General features: G+C 37.7%; 1 protein-coding gene across 3 annotated transcripts in view; it reads right to left on the bottom strand.

Moving 5' to 3' along the window:
- TRRAP (transformation/transcription domain associated protein) overlaps positions 1-19,971 on the bottom strand; it is a 75,309-nt gene that overhangs the window by 36,494 nt on the left and 18,844 nt on the right. For 2 of the 3 annotated variants that reach the window (XM_086854795.1, XM_086854796.1), the window contains exons 23-46: positions 19,695-19,873; positions 18,483-18,682; positions 17,514-17,731; positions 17,196-17,393; positions 16,505-16,765; positions 15,409-15,570; positions 15,004-15,100; positions 14,433-14,554; positions 12,811-12,981; positions 12,009-12,077; positions 8,180-8,299; positions 7,744-7,863; positions 7,223-7,387; positions 6,641-6,822; positions 6,170-6,368; positions 5,626-5,754; positions 4,756-5,022; positions 4,004-4,210; positions 2,978-3,136; positions 2,757-2,891; positions 2,474-2,584; positions 1,485-1,631; positions 932-1,145; positions 133-258 (exon numbers count right to left, since the gene is read on the bottom strand). In XM_086854795.1, the coding sequence (XP_086710921.1) occupies positions 133-258; positions 932-1,145; positions 1,485-1,631; positions 2,474-2,584; positions 2,757-2,891; positions 2,978-3,136; positions 4,004-4,210; positions 4,756-5,022; positions 5,626-5,754; positions 6,170-6,368; positions 6,641-6,822; positions 7,223-7,387; positions 7,744-7,863; positions 8,180-8,299; positions 12,009-12,077; positions 12,811-12,981; positions 14,433-14,554; positions 15,004-15,100; positions 15,409-15,570; positions 16,505-16,765; positions 17,196-17,393; positions 17,514-17,731; positions 18,483-18,682; positions 19,695-19,873 (3,958 nt within the window). The remainder of the gene's footprint in view (positions 1-132; positions 259-931; positions 1,146-1,484; positions 1,632-2,473; positions 2,585-2,756; positions 2,892-2,977; positions 3,137-4,003; positions 4,211-4,755; positions 5,023-5,625; positions 5,755-6,169; positions 6,369-6,640; positions 6,823-7,222; positions 7,388-7,743; positions 7,864-8,179; positions 8,300-12,008; positions 12,078-12,810; positions 12,982-14,432; positions 14,555-15,003; positions 15,101-15,408; positions 15,571-16,504; positions 16,766-17,195; positions 17,394-17,513; positions 17,732-18,482; positions 18,683-19,694; positions 19,874-19,971) is intronic. The other variant, XM_086854798.1, reaches the window with a different exon arrangement.

Here is a 19,971-nt window from a genome sequence, read left to right as displayed (position 1 = left end):
TTGAAATGCTTGCCACAGCTTCCTCTGCACCAGATCAGCTTGCAATTTCCTCATGGAAAAGCAAACTCATGACAAAGGCATTGCTCATTCAGGGGCATTGCCACAGAGCTGCCAGGGATGTGGGACACCTACCAAAGAGCTGGGAAGGGTTGGCATTGGTGGCTTTTTCATAATTAGTCAGTCCTTCATAAATAACCTTCCCAACTGCAGCATAAAGGCATTCCAGCTCTTCATACTTGGAAGCTACACTTGAGGTACCTGCAGAGTTTAGAGGTGTGATTAGTTTTGGTAACATTACCCACAGAACAGGCACAGAACAGTTACAGGCACTAAAACATCCCTGGAGTTTTTTATTGTCAACAATCTAAGGTGACACGGGCAGATCCCTCATTTATATAAACCTCTTTATTATACCAGTATGTCCTTTAAAATAGTGTACCACTTCTTCTGAGTAACTCAATTTGATGAGCAGTCTTACATTACTGATTTTCTTTTTTCCAAGAAAAGATAATCTAACTTAGCTTCTATTAAGACACAGCATATTACATATTGCTTTTCTTTTTACACTTTATCTTCCTTGTTTCAGCAAAACACAAAAGCTTAATAACTAAAAAATTGCACTTCTGAAGCTCAAAAATTCTAATTGCAAAAATACATTAAATTTATAGCATGCATTTCTTGAACTAAAGTTATGACAGCCCCAGGTTATTAAGTTTTTATGTCAATGGATAATGATGTATTCCACATGATTACTTATTTCAGCTTTTCCTTTCTTAATCAGAGGTTGAAAGTGCAAGCTAAAATGGACCATTAAATGCAGGAATCATAGAACAGAATATTTAACACATCCCAAAGAGTCCCTTCACCCCACCCTCAATCACTTAAGTTATGCATCAATACAGGATAAAAGGAGGAAGAAAACACCACTCACTCGGTTCTGTGGGGAAAATTCCCATCAAGCGAGACAGCAAGCTGTGGACAGCTCTCAAAACCTTGGTGTTCCCACAGGTCATACAGGCTGCTACCCCTCGCTGCAGGGGCTTGAAGCTGCTCAGGATAGCAGGGGGCTGCAGCACAGTCAACAGGAAACTTAAGACCTCTAAACCAGTGCAAATGTTGGCAAAGTTGGCCTGATTAGGCTGCTCCTAAAGAGCAAGCACACAAAAAAGCAGTGAGTAGGAGTAAACAAGAATTACACAGATTACTAAACTGAGATCAAATTTGTTAAAACCTAAGGGAAAAAAATCCCCAAAAATAAAAAAAAACCCACACCAACCATTAAGTACTGCAGCTCCACAAATTACAACCACTGATGCAATTCACACACCTAACAACTTACTTACTTCACAAAGAAATAAGAACATTTTCTTTTCTCACAAAGAAAAGATTAGTACTGTAAAAATCTATATCCAGATATGATTAATATTCAATCACCTCACATGCCAGGGAAACCTAAAGACCTACAGGACTAGAATGTTACCTACCACAGTCATGAGCAGTTTATCAAACCACTGCAACTTCAGTTCTGATTTGGGCCACATGTCTGGCCTCAAAGCTGTTTTCAGAAGGTTGACACAGCGGCGAGACAGCAACTCCCCAGGGGATCCAGCAGTGTTGGAGTTGTCATTTACCTAGCAATTAATCAGAGTTTGCAAAATTACACCCTTTTGGAACCATCATTAATTTATTATACATTCCATGCAAGCATATGATTTCTTATTTCTGAAATGGATGAGCTTAAGTAGTTTTATCAGTACAGTTACACAGCATTTAATGCATAAAAAGCTGACAACTAATAGTAAACACCAGAACTGGTGTCTAAATTGCTTGCTAATTAGCCCAAATCAACCATCAAAGGTGTACTTAAAAAGAAAAGTTTCATTCCATCCTTTATTACTACAACTCTGAACATACTCAAGATGGTTAATCTTTACTGTTTGCAAGGTATCCATAAACATGTGCAGCTCTTTGCTCAATTCATCTTTATTCTTAAGAGCCCATCTACTTTGTGCAATGGACTGTGGGATATAAAATCCCATGCTACTTACCAGCTGAGTCTGCTGCAGGAGCAGAAGCCATAAAATTTGTCAGCCTGGAGGTACACCCAGATAATTTTCCCCATTCTAGAAAAGGTAACTCCCTCCAAATTTGGTGAAAAATTTTAGTTCTACATGCTGCAGGAAAGTAATTCCATGAATAGGATTTTGAAAATAAAACTACAATCATTACCCTAGATACAGTCATTCCCTATAAAACTGTCTAAATATTTTGGGATAAAGTATTCTTGTCATTTAAACTAGACAATAGAACAAGCATACATTGCAGCATCAACCTAATATGTAAATTAATCAGGAAAACAAAGTATAGAAACATTAGAATACTCCAAGCCTTAAAAAACCTGTGTGAAAAGCGGGGTTTATGGGTGTGGCTGCTACTCCACACTGGTATTTGCATATCAGAATAACCACAGTACCTGGCAAGCAATTCTAATCAGGAAATTCACAACAGTGTCTGTGTGCTGCTTGTCGATGGGCTTGGCAAGGAGGGCATCAGCTCCTGGCAAGGACTGGCTCCGTCCAAACACCTGCGTGCACACAAAACACAAAAGCCATCAGCAAGACTGAAGGAGGAAAACAACAAGAACAGGTTTAAGATACTTGCTAAAGCTAAAACCTTCAGTTTAGGGAGATTTAAGTCATGTGGAAAAAACAATTTCACTACTAGGAGTCTCTGAACAAATCCTGATTTTTTCTTACAGCACTTATTGCTCCTGTAGCTGTCCTGAATCGTTTTACTTCTTGGCCAGAATCCACAGACAATCCTCTTTTAACAGCAGATGAGGCAGAACTTGCTCCTTCTCCACTTGCACTTGAGTCCATATCTGAATCTGGCTGAAATATCAGCAATGTGCACATTTAAAAAAGTACATTAAACTGTGGAACAGTTCAATCTTTACCCATTTATTTTGATTTCCTACCTGCTGGTCTTTGATTCTTTGCAATTCCCATTTAATAACAACTTCAGCAAGATCCACTGCTAATTTTCTTTGCTCTATTGTAACACTGGGAGTGAAGCCCAGTCTCTGCATGGCACTAACCATATGCTGAACTAAGTGATGTCTCACAGGATAATAAACCTGAAAAAATGGATTCACAGAAATGTTAGTCATTAACCAATAACATTCTACACAAAACCTACAAGTTGAAATAAAACAAAACTGTACAACAGTCATCAATCCCAAAGTTTGCTAAACCTGTACCACTTCAGATTTTGCAATACAGAAAAGTAACTGGTGCATTTAAAATAGTGTTTTGGCTACAACTTTCAGTAGGGACTACTGATTTCATGCACTCAAATGAACATGTTCTTTTTAAGATTCATGGTTTTTCTCAAGAACCAATCATACCAATTTTTTTCCAAGCCTTTTAAAGAGCTTCAACTCACTCAATCTGAAAACACTCAAATATTCTTTCAAAAATTGTTGAGGCATCAGTTCCTGAAAAATGTGTATTAGCTGTCCCTTTGGATTGCATTTTAATACGTGTTTTTTAAAATGTTCCCATGTTGACATTCTGCACCATTCCCCCATTTGTTTAATGCTTCCCAACATACATTGGTTGGAGATAAAAGGGATCTAGTTAATCCCACAGAATATATAAAGTCAAACAAACAAGGATTACTGGAGAATATGGTTCTACACTTTTCTTAAAGAACTCCTACAGAATCTTCACAGACCTTTTAAAGAACACTGCCAATGCACGTGCAATGAATTCATCTTGCAGACTCTAACCTGACATTTGGAGTTCTAACTTCAATCATGATACAGCTTAATAAATTACTTGCTATTAAACAGCTGTAGACAGTTATAGATATGTATCTTTACAGACAAATTATGCATTTTGAAGTTAAACCATATAAATCAGATTATGCTGCTTTTATAATCAAACTGTTTGCTTCCTTGATACAGGAGATACACTGAGTACCAGAGTAACAGTAAAAGTACCTTGAAATGCTGTACTATCAAATGCAAAATATGTACTAGCTGGGGCACTGTATGGCCCTCTTCCACAATGATTTTTCGTGTCCAGTGAGTGAGCATCTGGTGTCCATCCTCCATTCGAGCAGGCACAGCTGGAGTCAGGATAGCCATGGCCTGCCTGACAATAGCCCGGGCCTCCATGGCATGAGCTTTGAGAAGGCTGTGGAAAACCTGAACAGCAGAATTTCTCATCAACATTAATATGGTATGCATTTACAAAAACAAAGCATTTCTAAAGAAAGGGAAACTATAACACATTTTCTAAAAAACACAATTTTTCTCTAAAGGCCCATGATTTATTAAAAATATCATAATACATCAGCAGCAGAAGCATAGAGCACATACTTCTGTTTCTTTTACATTCCCTTTTCTTCCTCCCTCTCCACTTCCAGTTTGAAGTTTTCCCTTAGTCCCTACATTGCGTCTCAACTGAAGATCTGTCTCTTGAATGAATAAACATTCTCAATTTTGATAATTCAACCAAAAGGTCTACTTGTCTTACTTACACCCTTCCCACTTTCATTTGTCTTCACACTTCTTTCTATACTCTCCTATCCCCAGGTAAATCTGTATTAAACATTTGGCCTGCTGCTTCTGCAATTGTTGGTGGTGTTTGAATTATACTCAGCATTCAAAACCACCATGCAACTTCTACTCTGAATCTTAAAATGAAAGAAAGCACTCTATGGAACCTAACACAAGCCCAAGGTCAATACCTGCAGAACAATCTTCTTGTGAATGGCAAACTTGGCAATGATGTGTGCCAAGAGCAAGTGGCCACTGTACTTGCAGGCTGGGTCCACGCAGGCCTTGGACAGGAGGCAAGGCCAGGCAAAGGTCATCAAGCGCCGCAGTTTGCTGTTCCTGTTCTTGTTGTTGTCATGGATGTGATGGGGGGCATGCTCCACCAGCAGCGTGGCAAACTGCAGCAGATAGATCCTCAGAGAATCCAGCATATCAGCCTGTTTTTCTGGATCAAGTACCTGGTTCAAGGCATGATCAAAGATGAGAGAATGAAGTTGACAAAAAAAAGAAAAACAACTTCTATTATTATAAAGGCAAAGTCCCAAAATTTTGCTTTTTGAGTGATTTTTAAGAAGACTGAAAACCTGTAATTACTTTCTTGACTCAGTTTAGTACCCACAAAACAACCTTCTGAAGTGTGAACCTTTAAATAACGAGCACATCTGGGAACTCCCAAACTGCTAACATATGAAAAGAAAGAAATAAAAAACCCTCATCTTCAACAACATTTATAACTGCTGACTGGTTCCACGAAATAGCAGTGAATTAGAAAGACACTGATGTTGGGTCATGAAAAGCTTTCCTTATAAAAAAGACTGGGATTACAGCCAAGCAAGGTCCATTTCTAAAGACACATTCTGAAAACAGCATAAACTGAAAATTGTAGTCCCATTCTACTAATGACTGATGGATCTCACATTCAACATTATGAAGCAATTTGACATAACAGACCATAATATTCAGAACAGAACAACTAATTCAAATCAGGATGAAAAGTCAAATGAGAGGAACAAATTTTTGTTTAAATTTTCAAATACTTCAGTGTAAACAAAGATTGTTACCTTTGTTATAAAAACACTAGTGATGCTTTCTGGATTATCTCCTTCTGGGTTTGGGGGGCCTAACAGCTGTTCACCTTCTCCTTTTTCAAAACTGTACAAGAAAGCAGGATTCAGGATATGTTGCAGCACCTACAGAATATAAACAAAGCAACTTTTACTGTACTATTACATCCTTCTAACAGCAGCCAACATTCAAATACTTCCACATGCAAACCTGCCTGTTGGACACACTCACTGACTTACAAAAGGAAACTATAAATAAAACCCCAAGAAAAAGACACACCCTGATTTTTTTCCCCCTCTTTCTCTCTTCCAAGGACATAGATTCTTAGAAAGTGCAAACTGAAGCAGTCAGCATTGAACACAAGATGAATTGCTGCCTCTGTTTATTATCGCTCTTCCTCAGGTATGATATTTTCACCTAAATGACTCTGCCAATTATCAAACTCATTGACATTTAAGTAAGAGAGTTTTGTTGCCCTAGTTCCCAAGAAGAAAATTAAACCTAAATACCAGGCTTCTTTGATTTAATTGCTTTAGTTACCTTGGCTTTGAGCTCATCTCCAAAGTTTGGGTCATTCAAGTCTACAAAGCGGAAGAACAAAGCCCGTTTTTGGGGAATACTGTAGTTTTTAGGGATCTCTTCCTCCATATATTCCTTTAAGAAAGTCATATTGCAGAGAAATCGACCCGTAAAAGCTCGGAGCAACTGGAAGAGTAACTCTATATCACCATAATTCCTTCTGTGAAAACACATAAAGGACAAAGCTTCTGTGAAAAAAATACACAAACTATGCTGATGAAACTAATCTTGGTTTTAAAGGAGCAGAGAAATAAGAGCAGCCAGTACCACAGGCATGGTTTTAGAGCTAATGGCAGTATTATGAAATATATTACACTTTCTCTTCAATAACTGCAAACCATTTTTAGTAGCCTTATATATCTTTACAGTATTTTCAAAATTAAAATTTAATAAATACATGCAGGGTCTAGGAAAAAAAAGATTTTTACATACTTGCAATAATTCAGTAAGCAATAGGCCAGCAGCTTGGGCTCTTTCCAGTTCGTTGCAGCCATGTTCTCCTTCCTATGTCTCTCCTGAAAAGCTTCACTCACCCAAACACGTTTCAGTTGATTCACCAAGGAGTGTTGATTTGCTAACCAACATTCATCATTCTTAACAATAATACTTATGATCTGTCCAAAGCAAAACAAGACAAATGCACAGTCAACACACAAGAGATCTGTCAGGAGAAACAATGATATACAAGCATTTGCTTAAAGTCAATTAAGGTCTCTAAAATATTCAACAGCAAAACAAAAGAATGAAACACAAAATAGTTTAGATTAAGAAAAGTAAATTTCTGTTTCTGTTGTCATGCCTTCCTCTTGTATCCTCCTTAACAAAAAAGCATAGTTAATTTAAGTCTCTTTTCCCTTCTCAGAGCAGCTCTGACTACAAACACTCCACATTTTCACAAGTGGTTTTCTATGAGCTGTAATACACACACACACACAAAAAGCCTGGATGTAAAAGGCATGTAGCTGAAGTGGTTGCAACCATCCAGAGCAGAGACAAACACGGATGAATGGATACCTTGATAGCCTGGAACTGCAGGTCGAGGCGCATTGTGGTGGTGCTGGGGGAGCCGGGCCTCACGGCTGCCTGGGCACCCACAGGCAGCAGCAGCGTGATAAATCGGTTGGGATTAGCTGCCAGTACATCCCGCAGAGGTTTGGCATCTTTATGTTTCAAGAAACTCTGCAAAAGGGGAAGAAATAATTTTAATAACCTTTAAAAGCCAAAATACCAGGCAACTATATCATCCTGTAGCTTTTATATTCCACACTAAAGTTGCAGAGGTTATATTTCACGTATATAAAAATAACATCTACACTTCAGTAAGAGCCTTACAATGATCTGGAAAGGTATAAAATCAACACCTCAGGACAAACAAATACAAAACCAGGAACAGGAATCCTGAAGTCAAGAATAAGACCATGATTAAGGACTACAAGGTCATACAGGGAAAAAAAAATGCAGAAGATGAAACCTTTTTGTTCATCAGATTTGTCAAGTTGAGGGTTTTTTTCTCCTCCTCCCCCCACACAGCTTACCATAAACATTCTGCTCCACTGTGGATCATTTAAAGTGGCTTCCATCATGAACAGCTCCACAGTCTGGGAGGGATGACGCGTCAAAAACTTTATCAGTGGTTCCCTGAATGGACTGCCAGCCTGAAAAATTCATAAAACTTAAATTAAAAATGCAGAGTATATTTACCACTAATTTACTAGCACTCAATAAAATACATTTGACTTGGCATTTACGCAGATACAAAATGTTCAGAACTTGAACGATGAGAATTTATTGACACTTTCAAAACTTCACTTCTAAAGGTTTCAAGACAAATGTTAATACCTCCTAAAGGTTTGAAGAGCATATTTATTATATCAAATGTTCTCATACCATATTTAAAATATTGTAATTATAATATACTAATGTTTAAGACTATAAAGCAAAAATTTTGGCAATGTTAACTTCCACTTTTACCTCGATTAACATTGCTCGTTCTGTTTTCATAACAACTTCCAGGAGAGGTTTAACCAGAGTCTGTGGGGCAGCTGGGATCAGATGGAATAAATTTATAATTGCTGAACAAATCTTCATTTCCTACAGGTAAAAAGAAACACAAGTAAATATTACTGGCTAGAATGTATAAAAACAGTATCACATATTTTACTTCTTTTTTTCCTTCTGTATTAGCATAGCCAGCAGCCAGATGCAAAGGGTTAACATACACACAGCACCTACTTACCATAAAATGCATGAAAAAATTGCACTTGTGGAAGTCTGCCCTTCCCCCTCTGGTAATATGGTTTAAATTTTATTTTCCTTGCCAGTAGAGTGGTGTTTTACAGGCAAGAGCTAAACACTGGAATGATACTGCTGGTGGGGGAGTTACAGAGTGCTCACTGCTCTACACCAAGTGGGTCATGCATCAAACAGCCAGACCTTCCATAAACCTTCCACTTTCCCTAAACCACTTCTCCCACACCCCCAGATTACACATGAGGAAAGAGAGATTCAGCTTTCTCCCAGCACTGTTCAGCCAATCTCACAAACAGCTGGTTACTATAAAGTCAGCTCTGTTCTCTCACTAGATATTATTAAATTCTCTGGGAGTCAAAAATAATTTCTCTCTTTTTTTTCATTGTGTCATTTAAATACAGACTGTATTTCAGTTAGCTAGAGTGCAGATTTCCTTCAGTAAGGAAAAGGAAAGGAAAAAAAAAACAAATCCACCCTCACATCTCTCTAAAACCAAGTTCCAGTGTGCAGTATCCATTTTTTCAACTGAATTTAAACACAAAGCATTAGGCTCCACTCCTTTAACCTGATCTGCCCAGACAGACCCCACAAGACTCCTCTCATGGACTGAAGTGTAAGGCTGAAAATACATAAAAACCTTTTGAAACCACTTAAGCCTTCACAGAAACTAAAATCTTGCTCTTCCTGGTACAAACACGCTCAACACATCCTTAACAGCAATGTGATCAAAACAGCTCTGCCACAGACAAACAGAAGACAATTCACAGCACTGCACTCAAAGGCACAATGCACTGTGCCCAAAACACAACAATAAAACTAACAAACCACAAGTTAAAAAATAAAACCAAACAAAACAACAACAAAAGAAACCATGACAACAAAAAAAGTTCCTGATGCCTCCACTGAGTTTCTCACCTCTACCCCTTCTGTGGAGGGCTGAACCAAAACAGAAGTCACAGCATGAAAGGAAAAAGCTCACAAAAATATCAAATAAACGTACAAATCAGCACATGCTATTCTTCAGGCTGCAGTCTAACTTCAGCTCAGTAACTTCCTCATCTCAAACGGAAGGAATGGAGACAATGAGCGTCTCACATGCTCCAAATTGTCCTCCAAAGAACTAGGATGAAAAGCATCCTTTTTTCTACTTTTACATTAATCAGACACAGCTTCTCAAATATTTATACTGATTAAAAAGATAATAAAGATTATTAATTCAGGAGAAACAATGTTTTAGCATCTTTGAAGACAAATTTGGCCAGCATCTATTACGAAACCACTTTCAGTACTTGAGCTACCAAGCTATGAAGTCCTCTAGAGCTATAAAGTCCTCCTAGGCTGTAATGCAGAATTTCCACCATGGAAATTTCCACCCTCTCACAAGCAGGACAGCTGGAGGCAACAATTTACTCAAAACTTATTCTTTCAATTACCAGACATGACCCAAAATTCCATGCCTTGGAGAGGCAGGGAAGAGAGGAAGAAAGATTTAAATAATATATTTTATTCCCTGAACCAACAAATTAGATTTTAATCACTACTTAACATACTATGTTTTAATTTGTTCATTTCTCCGAACAGCCAGATCACAGCTCAGGATCACAGCAGGCCTGTCATAAATTATTTAGGTGAACAAGGCTTAGTTATTCTGGCATCAGTGTGGATCATTACAATAGCCATCATTATGCAGCACCTCTAAGTTTTTAGTTTGTCTCTAGTTACCATTTACATATGAAAACTCACTCCACAGACCTTGGAACTATTCCTGAACAGGCCTTGCAGACCAGCACTATCTGCACTATGCTGGAGAACTGTCTGACACCATCACCAAATGTCACCTTCATCCCGTGCTGCTGGAAAGGATGAAATGCTTGGAACAGCTGCAGTACAGGTAAGGAACATCAGGCTTTCCTGCTCAGTTTAGCTCCCCACTGACTGTTCACCACCTCCTGTGCTTAACCACACAGTCTGAATGATCCAACCCACTCCCCAACACTGCTTTTAATGAGTGCCTTAGATGTTGGAATCTCACTAGGTTCATAAAGAAAGGAGAGAAAGTGAAATGCCAGCTACAATAACTGACCACTATTTTCACCATGCCTGTTTTTATACATTTAGAAGACAGTTTTTCAACAGCACAATGTACATCCAGACACATGAACACAGCCTGCCACAACAATTGTACAAAGACCAAGCTGTGTCCTCCTGCTGTTTCCTAGAGTTTGTTTTTTTTTTAAGTAAACAACTAGGAAGCAGAAAGGTAATAGCCAATCAGCTTTGCATTGACACAATTCCACTTGAAACATTTTCAGACTTCTCTTCTCCCTCAAGATGCGACACTAGATTCCTTCTCAAGTGTCTGGTGTGTACCCCCACTCAACATATCTCCCTAAACACATAATTACACAGAAAACATCAACAAAAGACATTAAAAGCAGGGGAGTGACAAATAAAAACTGTTCTGTAGGTACCACATTGTGGTTTAAAATACATTTGCTATAAAAAGATCTGCAAGATATCTGTAATCATGATATTTGAGAAAAAGTGAATCACAACAGTATATGAAAGCCTTAGAACTACTCTGACATGAATAAAATAAGGTTAACTGAAGAATGCATAGTGTTTTAGTTAAAACATAAGAAACCAATCTGATTCTATTTCTTTAGAGATCATCTAGGTCTAATATAAAGCAATGGCCAAATTCAGATTAAAAGCTTTCTTTGTAATGACAGGAAAGAGAAATGAAAAGCCATTAAGCCATTTCCATGTTTTAAGTGAAATAGAAAGCCAACGTATTTTCATTCTAATTTGAAAAACAAAGATATTAATAGAATTCCCCCAATTTTTTCTTAGATGCAATCATAAATCTCAACACTTAATAAAAGCATTTATTAAAACTTTAATAGAATTATGGGATTTCTGGAAATGAACAGGAAACAGCACCAAAGCAGGAATTCCCATCAGTATTGCTAAGAGCACAAAGTATTGACATCACACTGCACAAGTTTTCCATTTATAAGAGAACAGATCAGCTTCCCCTGCTTCAACACTGAGGCCATTAGTTTCACTGGGAGAGTGATTTTAATGTGATCCCACAAAGTAAATATTGAACTTGGTTTTAATAAATTTAATTTTAAATTAGCAGGGATTATGTTATCATTATGTATAATTTTCTAAAGGCTATGGTATGAATATCAAACATATTAATGAAAAAGGGGGATTATGCTGCTGATCTCATCAGCCATTCCAGTGAAAAAGAGATTTCTAAGCAGAAAATCCTAAGGGGGAAAATAAATGCTTGAGCTGTTCCCACACTAACCTAGAACAGTCTTTAAAGTAACCATTGCCAGGAGGTAAGAAGCTCCTCTTACTGAGACTTCCAACAGATATTCAATATTCTATATTCAATTCAACAAGTCTTTTAGCTTGTAATAAAGCACCAGTGTGTAATCAGTTATGGCAGCATTTACAACTGAATAAGTTCTTTAATTCCAAAACATTAATACTACTTATTCCTTCTCTTCTCACATAAAAGCATTCATTAACTTACATTTCCATCACTTCGTTGTCCACCTTTGTGTGTAATAACTACAACTTCCATCCATTTGCGCAGGTGTTGCTATAAAGGAAGGATAATTAGTATTATTCTTCTAATTAGACAGTTCCATATTAGCATATGCTACAAGAGACAATGTAGAGGCAGAAATAATTCTTTGAAGGAAACAAAGGGAAGAGTTATCAGTTATTTACATTCCCTCAAGTTGAAAAGTTTACTGTTGCTAGAAGTCCTCTCCACATTCAATAAAGTAGGGATTACAAGTATATATATATATAAGTGTATATATATATATATATATATATATATATACACATACATATACACACAAAAAACTTAGGTCTGAGAGTCTTATGCTTCTTTGATGACTTGCTTGATGTGTATGCATTTGAATATTGAAATATTCATGCCAGGGGATAAGGAATTCACATATTCAGTTTAAACACTGCAAATAAACAGAGTAATACCTCCCAAAATTTTATAAACCAAGAAAGCACCAAAACAGATTTAGTGCATTGGGAAGTAAAATTGTTGAAGGTGCTGATGGCACCTTGCTTAAAGATAAATTTTTCCAAGCAAAAAAATCTCTTAACTTTTTGGTTTAGAAGCCCTTTAGAAATTTACACAAAATGTTTAAAGAAATTGATTTTTTTCACTAATTGTGAAACAAAAATCTTTTACTTCCAACATATACATTGAGTCAGCACTGAACTTCTTTGATTTTTCACCAACAAAAATAGTAGCTAGAAGAAAATTTCTTCTGGAAGGGCTAAAATAAAAACTTGGATGGGCTTACCATCATCTGATCACAGAATTTATCATTGAAAGAGTTTGGGAAAAGTCTAGTGACTGATGTCAGACGATTGACAACATTGAGGGTCAGACTCCGATAGTCTCCCAGCATCATCAGCAATGGTCTCATGTGGGTATGAATTTGATCAACTTCTATGGTAGCTCCTTCCAAGAACTGCAAGAAAGTGCACAATTAAGATACAGGTGGAGAGGGATGTGACTTTTGTGCAAACATTTTTCATAAAACAGACTAAGATGACTTGATTTTTTAAATTTTGTTCCTTCAGAATGCTACAAATTCAAACAACATCTAGTGCTGGAAATATACACAGTGACAAGATGGATTTGGGAAGCTCTGAGGTATTTCTGGACATTCCATAAAATAATCAAATAGGAGATCATAATTACAGACAGACTGACTGACTGAAAGAACTGCTACAGCCATAAATTAAATACACAGCTATGAACAAACTGCTTAGACCATTTATTAAGAACTGCCTGTGAATCTGGCTGAAGGCAACAGAGCAAATTTCTGTGTTGCAATCTGCATGCATCCTGAGAAAAAGAAAAGGTCAAAAGAGCCTGGCTGCAAGCAGCCACAGAGAATATTTCCTATCATAACCAAATATCCTGTGGGCATGAGCTTATCATGGGAAAAAAACAATCAGACAAATCTGAGGTACAGGTCTGAACACCCCTTATTTGCTACCTCTCAACCCAACTGTGCTGTTAACAACCCATAAAAAATAAGCACATTCCCTCTCATGACCACAGTGACATGAAAAGACACACAACTGCTGGCCAGTCAATGGCACAAACAAATGTAAACCACAGCATTACTAGTGTTATATTCTCTGTTCCATGTCAGCCCATCTACACAGCATTACAACAAGGCTGTAAGTAATTTCATTCATTTTGGTTTGGGTTTGTTTGTTTGGGTTTGTTTTTTTTTTTTTCATTTAGAAGAATGGAATTAAAATCTTGCTGAATCAGAATTAGGCACAGTTATTGAACAAATCATGATGAAAAAATGTCCTTTCCTTGTCCTTCCAGCCTCTATATATGATAATGTAGCATCCACAGGACAGACAGGCCAGTGTCAGGCAAGGACACCAATTCTGACCTCCAACAGGACACCCAGGGTTCTGTTCCTTAAGGTAACCATCACACTGTGATGCAGAGTCTAACATTACCATCTTGCATTATTTTTCCAAAACCTACTAAAGGATCTTCACCACTTCGTTTAGAAACATGGACAGAGCACGGAAAGAGCTTTTACAATAAAGCCAAGCCTGCACATTTGCAAAACAGAGAAGGATTGATGCTATTTAGAAAAGAAGACTCATTTACAAAGACCAGACTAACAGAAAGAAGGAAAGACGGAAAGATTTATCATGGTCCTTATCCAAGAGCTTATAATTCTTAATCACAACCTGGATAATTCCTTATGGCCAAGTTCAAATCCCAAACAAACATACCTGACACAAACTTTTATCAGCATCACTAACAAAAACTGAACAGAGCAATCATATTTCCTGTAGAGAACTTTCCCAAGAACTCTTATACCAAGGAAGTAAAGCAGACAGAACAATGGCCTCAAAAGGAATGTTGTTTTAATACAGTCACCTTTCTCATGCATGCTTCTCCTGCCTCCTGCAGCTCGTTATTTGTTGAATTCAGTGCCTTGAAAAGTGCAGCAATGATTTTCTCTCTTGACTGAGGCAAGTAATTGCAGGCAGCTAGAGCATCTGCAAATATCAAAGTAAATTTGTTCTCTTTGTTAACTCATTTTCAAAGGAGAGGAGAAAATAAACCCTAATTCTACACCGCTTCTCTTATAGTTCCTTTTTATGTCATCTCAAATTGCAGACAGCTAAAGCACTGTATGCATTGCCAAAATAAACAGACATCATAAAATAGTAAAAGAATGATAATTCTGTTAACATTCTATAGTTTTCCTAATGCTTTGTAACATAATTAATCTTAAAACATTTTGGGTTCCTTTCAGAAAACTGAATTCTAGTCATTAAGAAGGCAGCGATACTTTCCCATTATTCTCTCCATTAAACTGTAACCTCAGGAGAGCAGTCATCAGTCTTCCAGTGCTCAGGTTTTCTGCTGATCTCAGGAAGCAGACTGCCCATTGCTCACAAGGGCACTTAGCTGCATCAAGTCTTGTTTAGGAGGTTTTACTTACTTAAGGCTGCAATTCGAAGAGGTACAAGTGATGGAAGACTTTTGTAGCAAGGTAGTTTCATTAGGGCAGCATCTTCAGCCTCACACAAATTCAGTAACTGGAAAAAAATCAACAATAATTTTAATATTGCTACTCACATTTGAAACAGCATTATCTCATCCCACCTTTACAAACAGCTTTTTATACACAGCACCTTGGTTTTGTCTTAACTCAAAACCAGAGGATCTTCTGCATCAACTGCTGCTGGCAAAGCAGATTTCACTTGATGCTTCAAAAGCGAAATTCTTATGTTGCAGTGAAAGTTTGAAATGCACAAAGAAAAATATGCATTCTTAACAATGAAAGTACTAACACCATCATACAGAATTATCTACATTCAAAGATGAGAACATAAAAAGAAAGTACCTCTGTGTAGAAAACCTTGTGTTCCACAACATTCAGATCCATTGTAAACAATCGGGGCTGCAAGGTTGTGCAAAACGTGTTTCCCTCCATCAGGCCAATCTGGGCATTTGCAGGTTGGTGCCGAAGCAAATGTTTTTTAGGAGGAACCATGTCCTGGAGAACCTACATGATGTAATTTAGATTACTGAATTAGTAGCTACTGAAATGACCCCACAGATCCAGCCACAGAGAAGACACCATTAGTCATAGGTGTGAGTTTGTATCCATTTTCTATTGTGCCTCCAAATGTGTCTTGAGAAATAAGTAAGCAAGAGAAAAAGTAATTCTCTGAATTATTTTGATTCACAGTCAGTTTGCAAAACAGTGTTTTAATATGTAATTAATACATATTTTCTGTGAACAGATCTATGATATTTATTAACTTCACACAACATTATGAACAACCAAGAAATTCAGAGACTGAAGCATTTCAAAGAGTCAAAAAACAAGAATATTTTAAGTTCCTAAAACATCAGAAAACCAAAAAAGTTTGTGTAACTTTTTTCCATTACACCAACTTCTGACTTTCCTCATTAAACAACTTTTGCAAAGTAAGATATCAATTAGGGAGCATCTCAGTATAATCTGGAATGCTGTCAAGGCCCTTAAGACTTGTGTGCATTCAATTATCTTCCAAAAGACTAAACGATATCAGCTTTAAGGAGTATCTAGCCAAAAGTTACTTCAACCAGCTTTGAACTTTATAGTCTCTTTCTGGGTAGAGAAAGGCATAGCAATAATGCCACAAATTTAGAGAATAACAAATCTGAGTGTCAAAGTGTAGTGTCTGTATGGCCTAGCCCATATCTGATAGGCTGCAGGATGAGCAGCCCATCATTTGGGGAATAGTAATACTGGCTAAGAGTCAGGCAGAGACTGTATGAATCTCTCCAGCCATTGTGTATGTTTGAACAAAAAAACTTAGCAATTGACATATGCTATCAAAGCCCTACAAACTTAATTCATCAGTGTGGAAAAACATACTAAGAAAAGCATTTCTGCAAATCCAAACTGGAAAACAACTTTAAGCTCCAGTTCAGTAAATATTTCTGCTTACCTCTTTATGTGGCTCCATGATGACTGTGACACTCTTGCCAGTGACCTGTGCAAGCACCTGCAAGGAATGCATGGCTTGTTTTCTCACAGTGGAGTTTGGAGAAGTCACTTCTCGAACAAGGTCATGTGTGACATGATGGAAAGACTTTTCCTGTGCTGCAAGGATTTCTTCTGTTTTTTCTTCATCTTTTAAAGGAGTTGCACATCTAATCAAGAGCTGTTCTAATGTGGTCTTTGCCATAGCAACTGCTCCATTGGAAACCTGAGGCATCAGAGATCATTCTTATCAGCTAATTACAGAACAAAGGCCACAAATCTATGCATTACTCATCAATTTAGAATTTGATTTTGATGAATCCTGTGATTTTGATTTCCAACTAAGCTTAGTAATTCTGTGGTAAGTGATAGTGAATCTGTGTTCTTTTGTGATCTACATGTGGTCTGTACATTTCTACTCTGAAAGCAGCAAGTGTAATCTCAAAAACTTCAGCATAGTTATGTGGAAAAATATGATCTCATTCCTAACTTCAGATCTTGGTTTGAGTTAAAATTACTAGAATTCACTACTAGCTCTTGCAGGTAAAATGCATTTTGAAGTTCAGCAAAATCAAGATTACTAAGAGTTCAATCTGTGTGAATTTAAGACCAGAAATTTTCCCCACACTATTTGATAAAATTCATTCATTCCATACCTCTCCAGTTAGGTCCATCATAACAAAGAGAAGTGCCTTCAGGAAAGTCTGCTGGTTCTGGAGGACCCAAATCAGTGGCAGCCGTTCCATCAGAAATTTAATGGACACAACACCTCCTAGTTTAGCATACCAAGCTTGCTCATAACAGCAAGCACATAAACGTTCCACAATGTATGAAAACAAGGGAAGCTGACAAGCCTGGAAACAAAGAAATTGATCAGTTTTCTTTTCTCAGCTTACTGGTAGCCTCCAAAATTTTAGAAGCAAAACTACACTGGCTGCAACTCAATAATTTTAATACTTTAGAAAAAATCTTACCCTTTCCTTTGAACCCAAGATGATGCTCGCAACATCAAATATCACTGCTAGGGCCACCTCTCCTATTTTGCAGAGCTCTTTCTCCTCATATGCCATGCAGATTGCTATGGCATCAATAAGCACCAAAGGGTCCATGCCTTTTGACCCATTTTCTTCACTGTGAAACATGGCTGTGCTAGGCTGACTCCCAACCTGATAGCACTGCAGCAAGAAAGGACCTGGAATTTGTAACAGGGAACAGGGGGGGAGGGGAAACAAAGATAAAACAATGGATATTGCAATATGAATAGTCTTTTAATTAGATTTTACTACTCCTTGGACTAGCTGATGGCAAAACCAGTAAGCCCTGTGCCTATTTGCATATAAATGGACTCCTAGAAGAAAAAATAGATTACATCTACTTGAATATTTTCTTCTATGCACTAGGCTATGCACTGCAAGAAGATTTAATTAAAATGAAGAGCCATAAAAATCCCAGTTACATTAATGTGACAGTGAAGACTGATACACTTCTAGTATGCCTTTTACCAAATTACTTGTCATACAGCCCAAACAAAAAGTCTTCATGGATATAAGACACTGCAGTGCTCCAGCATTTACTTAGTTCCTCTAAAGGTCCTTCAAAACCACAACTGGAAACAACCCAATTAAAGACCATCTGCAAATAGTGCTGTATTAAGTTATGCAAATGCTCTGGAACTATATAAGCTGTTCCATGCTGCAGTTAATTCATTGGCTGTAGCATTTACAGAGCATTATTAGATGACTGATTGTGTTTTTAAAATCTGCTTAATAATTTCCACTGCCCTAAAGAATTAAAACATCATTCACCTGGCAAACAAAAATCCAGTGTAGTTACCCAGAAGCAACTGCAATATTGTGACTTTTCTGAACAAACTGCTGTGGGTAGAAGCACAGAGCTCTCCACACCTCTGCTGGAGGCCCTGGGAGCTGTGTCCCTGCACTCACCACACTGCTGAGCCACGGCCACCATGGTGTAGTGGCGGATGAGGCTGGCCACGAAGGGCAGGGCGCTGGGCCGCAGGTCCTTGATGACGGCCGACATGAAGGCCCCGGTAAGGGCCTGCTCAAACGTCTTCCGAGCCGGGGTGTCCTGGGCCTTGTAGCGGTGCGAGATGATCACGCTGGGGATGGACTTCTCTGTGAAGCTGGAACACAACGCTGTGCTCAGCAGAACTGCCAAGTGCAGCACCCCCAGCTCCATCACAGCCACTGCCAGGTGCTTCACTGAGAGTTTCCTTTCCATCTCCTAACTCCTTCTCCACCTCCTGTTTTCCCCTCGTTTTGACAGAGCTAGACCAGTTCACTCAGCCCATATCATTAATTTTGTCAGCTACTGGTCTCCAGTATGATGGATAGCTCAATTTCATCAGCAATATTTAAAGCCAGTGGCTCAGAATATCCACGTATATGCAATAATAGGTATACAGGCATCACACTGCAACTCAATTACAGAATGTCATTTTCAATATTTTGACATTTTTTCCTTTTTTAAAATGACATTTGATTTTAATCTTGAACGATTGAAACATTATTTATCAAATCACTGCCCAACAAAACTTATTCATTGCAAAGCTATATTTATGTCAAGTCTAACAAGCCCAAACTGTGAAAGTTACTATACTCTTTAGCTACACTTAATACATAGTAAGAGTCAAAGTCAGCCCACACTTTTTGGGCAAAGATGTTAAAGTTGTCTAAAAGCAATGAACTCGTGAAATATCAATGACTAAAATTGCAAAACATGTAAGAAAAGCTTCAATAAAAGGCTCCCACATGAAGACAAACAGAGGTTGTGTGTGACTATGCTATAGCTTAGTCACTAAATGAAACTAAATTTTCTTTCACTTTAGTAAAAGCTTAGACGTACATACAAAATGTCACAATCTAAGTTAATCTTTAAAATACAATTAAGCAGCAGAATATTCCAACTATTTAAATAAATGAAATTAAAATTAATCATATTGATCATATGTAATAGATTATACACTGGACTGTAATTAGAGCAAGAAAATTAAACTATGAAACATTAATATGCTATTGGCATTAAAAAACATGCTAACAAAATTTCTTTTCACCAGCAGGCAAAAAACCCCATGAATTGCACAGACTAATCACTCTAAACTAGGTTGCTCCAAAGACACCATAAATTTTACATACACATTTACGTTTAAAGAACTGTCATACTTGGGATGTGCAAGAAGCTGGTATAATGCATGTTTGTTATCATCCAGGCTCATCATGGCCACCAGGAAGCACTTGATGACCTCCCACGCCTGCCTGCGGTAGTAGGGCTCCGTGTTGGCGCTCTTCAGACAGTCCAGGGCTGTCTCAATTGCCTAGAATGGAACAATTAGAAACAATTCTTGCTTTTGGCATTTACCATAAGATCATTAATCAAGGGAATGGTCATTAATATATATTAAAAGTAACTTTT

This window comes from Cyanistes caeruleus, chromosome 17 (assembly GCF_971803275.1).
Source record: "Cyanistes caeruleus chromosome 17, bCyaCae1.hap1.1, whole genome shotgun sequence".
NCBI lineage: Eukaryota > Metazoa > Chordata > Aves > Passeriformes > Paridae > Cyanistes > Cyanistes caeruleus.
Note: the sequence above shows the minus strand (reverse complement) of the source record. Positions and strands in the feature narration are given on the sequence as shown.